We start from the raw sequence: 7412 nt of genomic DNA, 5'->3' as shown, positions 1-7412 counted from the left end.
AATACCTCTAACTCAAGCCTCATCACACCCATTAATGACATTCTTCATATTCTCATAGGCAACTCTCATACCTACACAATACTCACCAAAGACTAAAAAACTTAATTAAAAATTCCAAAAGAAGAAGAAGCTACTTCTTCTTATTTCTCCCCAAATTTTATAATTTTTTGGTTCTATTAAGCAAAGTTAAAAAACCTAAGAATGAAAATGTATAACACAAAATGAGGAAATTAGCAAAGTGGAAAAAAAAAATTACAGCAACTAAACTAATTTATGAAATTTAAAAATGACAAATTTATCTAATGAGTCCAAATAGAAATTCTCCATCAAATGAATGATACCTTTCATTCTTCCTCACACCTACACTGAAATTAGAATTTGTTAGGTTCTAAGACTTTAGAAACTTAATGTATTAGAACTTCAATGGGTAATGTGTTGGCAAACCATGATCAAAACTTAGAGTCCAGATTTAGGCTGCTTAAAGTGTGTTTATGTGTAAAGTTGGAATTGAGTGATTGCAGAATTTACTGGATTAAATCTGCTAGGCTCGATCGATCAAAAATTAGACTCGATTGATCCAACCTCGTGCAGATTATTTTTTCTACAGACTTTCCAACTCAGCCCAAGCCCATATGACATGTAGGGTTTTATGCTTTGCTTCAAGTATAAAAGGAGAAACCCTAGCCATGTTTTAGAGATTGTTGATATGCTGTGTGTGTGTGAATCTCTTGTGAGTTCTACAGGCGTTTACCTTCATACACACTTAGGGTTATCAAGATCAAGATTGATGTCAAGAACTTGGTGATCTCTTCAGTTGTTGTTTCAAGAGCTTAAAGAAAAACACAAGTGGGAGAACTTGTGGTTACTGTGGATCATGGAAAGAAGTAGTCCGTGGACTTGGAGTTGTCACGTGGTCGTGGTAGTAAGTTTTCTACTCAAGGTAGCAATAGGATGTTAGTGGTCTAAGTCTTGTTGTAAAACTTCAATTTTTTTATAGTGGATCTTTTTTACCTTGAGGATAGCTAAGTTAAATCCTCCCTAGGTTTTTTTATCGGTTTGGTTTTCCTGGATTACCATATAGTTGTGTTATTTATTTTTTTGTATTATTTACATGATATGATTTACTTGTGTTATCTAAGTAATCACTTGGCTAAATAACTAGGTTAAACAACTTGTGTTTTAAGGGGTCTAAAAACATACAAGTGGCATTAGAGCAAGTTAGCTCTTGTATTGAGATCCTTCTTTGATCTAAGAGTTGATCCTTGACCCCTGTTGTCATGGAACACGATCACTCTCTTGTGATCCCACCTCACTTTGATGGAAACTGATGGGAGTGACGAGAATGCATTACCTTGACGAAGTCAACACTAATGACGAGGTCATCCCTAGTGACGAGGAAATTAGTCATCACTAACGAAGGAAGGAAAATCATTCAATGAAGCCAGCCAGTAACCTGAGTAGTTACGAAACCAGCAAAACAGACCGTTGGGAGCCTATTAAAAGCCCCATTATTGGGCTGGAGTCGTTACTAAGAAAGGCATTAACACTCCAACGGCTAGCAACCAAAATCACATATATAAAGCCCATACATTGGCAGCACAAGGTACAGATACTGACACTCTAAGAAAATACCTATTACTTTTCTAGTTCATTCATTCCCATTTGGCGAATTGCTTTTCTGTTCTAACTTTGGCATCGGAAGCGTTGTGGCAGACACCACACTGGTGACCCTCTTAAAGGATACATTGGTGCTAATGGGGAGTTCCATCTGCCCATTTCGACTGACGAATTCACACTTCATCAGTTTGGCGCCATCTGTGGTGACGACATTTTCAGATTCATATCTGAAAACGTAGTTTCCATCAACCCTCTACATTCAGCAGCCTTGGCCCAGTAAGTTCAAGCCCTTGCAGCCACCATTGAAGAACTCACCAAACAAAACCAGGAAATGAAGCTACGACTCCAGCAGGTCCAATAGGCTCAATAGGAAGAAAACCAGTCCAAGGGCAACTTGGAAGGAGAAGGGGATAGCCACAGGAGAGGTACCCTTCAGAGGCCAACTACTCCGGACGAGTAGAACTCAGATCTCCTTAGAGAAATGAGGAAGGAGATGGACGAATTGAAGAGCGCCATTAAGGAGAAGACGGACCGAAGCGTAGACAGAATGGTAAAGGCTACGGACTCGCCTTTCACCGCGGTGGTACTTGAATGCCCTGTACCATCAAAGTTTTGCTTACCTCAACTTGAGCCGTTCGACGGACTCAGAGACCCTCAGGATCATCTTAACACCTTTAAGATGACTCTAGGTCTTCAACAACCACTTGATGAGATAATGTGTCGTTCCTTTCCTACCACTCTCAAAGGAGCGGCAAGAGAATGGTTCACGAAGTTGCCAACCTCGTCCGTAGACAACTTAGAGCAATTAAGTAACGCCTTCTTGCGCCATTTCATAAGGGGGCAACGACCAAAGAGGCCGGCAGACTACTTACTCACCATTAGACATGGAGAAAAGGAAACCCTGAGGTCATATGTCAAACGCTTCACCCGGGAGACTCTGGAGGTGGACGAAGTCGATGACAAGGTACAACTGATGACCTTCAAAGCAGGACTGAGGTCCAGAGATCTCGTGGCCTCCCTCGCAAAGAATCCGCCAAAGACGATGGCAGAAATACTCCTGAAAGCACAGAAGTACATGAACGCTGAAGACGCTTTAGCGGCCATAAAGGATGCAAAGAAGCCAGGAGACAAGGCAAAGAAAGAAGACGACCGTAGGGGGCAAAAGAGAGAGCGACCGGACCGTCGGAACAATGACGGGAATAGGAGGAAGGATGATAAAAGTCCTCGAATGGTAAGATTTACTCCTTTGGTTATGCCAGTTGACAAAATTTTCACGCAGATCAAGGATGAGCATTACCTCAAATGGCCAAGACCATTGCACTCATCCCCCAATGTCCGCGATAAGAACAAGTACTGCCAGTTCCACAAAGATCACAGCCACAACACGGAAGATTGCAGAGACCTAAAGGAGTTGATACGTAAAGGGAAGTTATAGAAATATGTGAAGAAGGGAGAATATAGTAAATTCAGGGACGATAATAAAAGCCAGCATGAATCCTTTTCCCGGGATGACGACCGTTCGTCCTAACCTCCGCACAAAGTGATCAGGGAGATAAAGACGATTACAGGGGGGCCATTTTCGGGAGGATCGTTTAAATCACTCAAGAAGGCATACCAGAGGCAGGTAAACAGTGTCCACACCGTACCCCCGTCTAAGCACAGACGAACATACCAGGACATGTCTTTCAATGAAGGAGACGCCATAGGAGTGAAGCAGCCCCACAACGATCCCTTGGTCATAATGCTGAATATAGAAGGGTTCAATACCAAGAGGATCCTCATCAACAATGGCAGCTCCGCAGACATCATCTACCTCCCAGCCTTCCAGCAGTTGAGACTAGATCCGAGAAGACTACGCATTTTTAACTCTCCACTCGTCAGCTTTAGTGGAGACAGGGTATACCCCAGGGGCATAGTGACATCGACGGTGACAGCGGGGCCTACCCAGTGCAGTTGACCCGTCAGATAGACTTCTTAGTGGTGGATTACCCCTCATCCTACAATGTCATCATTGGGAGGCCCACGCTCAACAAGTGGAAAGCGGCGACGTCAACCTACTGTTTGAAGGTAAAATTCCCAACAGATAATGGTGTCGGTGAAGTGAAAGGAGATCAAGTCCTGGCAAGAGAATGCTATCAAGCCGTCTTGACTGCAAAGGAGAACCACACATGGATGATTGAAGAAAAGGAAGAAGATAGAATAGAGGCCCTGGAAACGGTGGAATTGGTAGAAGGAGAAGCGAACAAGACGACCAAGATAGGAACGACGTTAAGCCCCGAGATGAGAACAAGACTCATAAGGTTCCTTAAAGAGAATCTAGATGTCTTCACATGGAGCCACGAGACATGCCGGGCATAGCTCCAGAAGTCATCTAGCATAAGTTGAATGTGAACCCAGAACGGAAACTCGTCCAGCAAAGACGAAGAACCTTCACCCCAGAACGAGATCAGGCAGTTGTAGAGGAAGTTACCAAACTCCTGACGGCAGGGTTCATCCGGGAGGTGTACTATCCTGAATGGCTCGCTAACGTCGTCCTAGTAAAGAAAGCAAACGGGAAATGGAGGATGTGTGTAGACTTCACCGACCTGAACAAGGCATGCCCAAAGGATAGCTTCCCTCTACCGGGAATAGACTAGCTCATGGACTCTACAACCGGGCACAAGCTACTGACGTTCATGGACGCCTTCTCAAGGTATAACCAGATAAAGATGGCTGAGGAAGACCAGGAGAAGACCGCTTTCATCACAAGTCAAGGACTCTACTGTTACAAGGTAATGCCTTTTGGATTGAAGAATGCTGGGGCTACGTATTAGAGGTTGGTGAACAAAATGTTCAGCCAACAGATTGGCAGGAACATGGAAGTATACATGGACGATATGCTCGACAAGAGCAAGGAAGAGCTCACACATCTGGACGACCTGAAGGAGACGTTTGCAACCCTCAAAACACACCAGATGAGGTTGAATCCAAGTAAGTGTGTTTTTGGGGTAGCTTCGGGAAAATTCCTGGGATTCATGGTGTCCTAAAGAGGAATAGAAGCAAACCCAGAGAAAATGCGAGCCATCATCGACATGACGTCACCCAGGACCGTCAAGGAAGTTCAAAAACTCACAGGAAGGATAGCAGCTTTAAACAGTTTCATCTCCAGGGCTACAGACAAATGCCTGCCCTTTTTCAAGACCTTGAAGCAGGCTTTCGCCTAGACCGACGAATGCGAAGCAGCGTTCCAGGAACTAAAGCGTTACCTGAGCAGTCCACCCCTCTTAAGCCCGTCCAAAGAAGGGGAAGACCTATACTTATACTTGGTAGTGTCAGCCTCGGCAGTAAGTGCAGCCCTGATCAGAGAAGAGGGCACGAAGCAGCTCCCAGTTTACTACATCAGCCAAGCCTTTCAAGGGGCTGAGTCTAGGTACCCAAGGATTGAAAAAATTGCGTTTGCGTTAATAGTAGCCTCGTGCAAGCTAAGGCAGTACTTTCAGGCAAACCCCATCCTCACAATGACGGACCAACCGATCAAGAAATCAATGAACAAACCTGAGGCAGCCAGAAGAATGGTCCAATGGGCGATTGAACTTAGTCAATTTGACATCGAGTACCATCCCAGAACGGCGATCAAGGCGCAAGCTCTGGCGGACTTCATCGCAGAGTTCACCCTTCCGGATGAAGACAGAATTACCGACGAGGTAGATAGATGGACGATACAAACTAATGGTTCATCAGCCCAGAGGAAGGGGGAGTAGGGGTCGTCATAACTACCCCTGACGGAGAGGTGCTGAAATATGGGGTCCAACTAAAATTTTCAGTTACCAACAATGAAGCTGAATACGAGGAGATACTGACGAGATTGAGGCTTAGAAAGGCACTTGGAGCTAAGAACCTGTTAATCCAAAATGATTCAAAACTAGTAATCTGGCAGATTAAAGGGGAGTACGAAGCGAAGGAAGAAAGGATGTAGAAGTACCTTAGGCTGACGAAACACCTAACTCGGGAATTCGATACAGTGGAGTTCGTGCAAATCCCAAGAAGCCAGAATATGCGGGCAGACGAAGTCTCGAAGCTAGCATCATCGGGAAAAGAGGAGAGTAGCATGGATTTGACGATGGAAATCCAGAAACACCCCAGCATTGAAGAGGTCACGACATTTACCATCCAGAGCGCAAACAGCTGGATTACACCCATAATGTCCTTCCTCCAGGACGGGCACCTCCCTCAGAACACAGAAGAAGCTAAAAAGGTCAAGAAGAGGGCAGCCAGGTTCACAATCCTTAATGACGCCTTATACAAGAGAGGCTTCTCCATGCCTTATTTAAAGTGTGTCGACAAAGAAGAAGCTAGATACATATTGGAAGAAATCCATGGAGGAGTTTGCGACGACCACGCTGGTCCCAGATCCCTGGTGAACAAGGTGATACGGACGGGATATTTCTGGCCAACTATGCAGGTGGACGCTGTTGAGATCGTCAAGAGGTGCGACAAGTGCCAGTGATACGGGAACGTACAACGGTTTCCAGTGGAGAAACTGACGACCATATCCTCCCCGTGGCCATTTGCACAATGAGGGATCGACATCGTCGGCCCACTACCCCAAGGTAAAGGTCAGGTAAAATTCCTACTTGTTGCTATTGATTACTTCACAAAATGGGTTAAAGCAGAGGCTCTAGCAACGATCACCGAAGCAAGAATACGAAACTTTGTGTGGAAGAATATAATATGCAGGTTTAGGATTCCCTTGACAATCATATCAGATAATGGGAGGCAGTTCGACAGCCAAGGGTTCAAAGACTTCTGTTCAAACCTTGGGATCAAGAATCAGTTCTCGTCCCCGGGACATCCCCACGCAAACGGACAGACGGAAGTGACGAATCGAATGCTGCTCAAGATTATCAAAACCAAGCTGGACGATGCGAAGGGTGCCTGGCCGAAAGAATTACCTAATGTCCCGTGGGCTTACAGAACCACAGCAAGAACCCCAACAGGAGGTACCCCTTTCAAGCTTACCTATGGCACGGAAGCAGTAATCCCAGTCGAAGTGGGAGTAGCAAGCGTCAGACAAGGGACATTCAACTTAGGGTGCAATGACGATGAACTGCGACTCAACCTGGACTGTCTGGACGAAGTAAGAGACAACGCATCTAGCAAGATGACAAAGTACCAGTTGAAGATAGCCGAATACTACAATAAGAGGGTTAAATTCAGACAACTGGACATAGGAGACCTCGTCCTGCGCAAGACTACCACAACAACTAAAGACCCTACCCAAGGAAAGCTGGGTCCCACATGGGAAGGGCCTTACCAAGTTACTCATTACTCAAGACAAGGCAGTTACCACCTTGAAACCATGGACGGACAAAGACTCCCTTGACCATGGAACATCAAGCATTTAAAAAAGTACCACAAGTAGATGTAACAAACAAGACATGTTCATTCTTGAAGTTAATAAAATAATTATTCCTCTAATGTCTTTGTGTAAGCAGGTCTAGCCAATCGTACAACATTAAAAAAAAATTAAAAAAAATAAATAAATAAAAGAGGGGGTTAAGTAACAAGATTCCGCCTTGACGGATGTAAGTTACTGACGATCCCCCCAACGAGTTCAAGGCATAAAAGAAAAAGTTAAGTAACAAGATTCTGCCTTGATGGATGTAAGTTACTGACGATCCCCCCAACAGGTTTAAGGCATAAAAAGTTGAGTAACAAGATTCCGCCTTGACGGATGTAAGTTACTGACGATCCCCTCAACAGATATAAGGCATATAAAATCTAAATGATAAAATTCCGCCAAGACGGATGTAAAT

At 44.6% G+C, this 7412-nt stretch overlaps 1 protein-coding gene across 1 annotated transcript; it reads left to right on the top strand.

Moving 5' to 3' along the window:
• Nucleotides 1-2098: 2098 nt before the first annotated feature.
• LOC126721523 (uncharacterized) lies at nucleotides 2099-3052 on the top strand. Its single transcript, XM_050424574.1, has one exon. The coding sequence runs from the start codon at nucleotides 2099-2101 to the stop codon at nucleotides 3050-3052; it is 954 nt and encodes a 317-aa protein (XP_050280531.1).
• Nucleotides 3053-7412: the final 4360 nt, after the last annotated feature.

Source organism: Quercus robur, chromosome 4, assembly GCF_932294415.1.
Source record: "Quercus robur chromosome 4, dhQueRobu3.1, whole genome shotgun sequence".
In the NCBI taxonomy this organism is placed as follows: domain Eukaryota; kingdom Viridiplantae; phylum Streptophyta; class Magnoliopsida; order Fagales; family Fagaceae; genus Quercus; species Quercus robur.
This window is presented reverse-complemented; position numbering and strand designations above follow the sequence as displayed.

What these genes read in the sequence shown, in the direction of transcription:
- LOC126721523 (XM_050424574.1), top strand. Translation starts at nt 2,099, where the DNA reads ATGAGGAAGGAGATGGACGAATTGAAGAGCGCCATTAAGGAGAAGACG.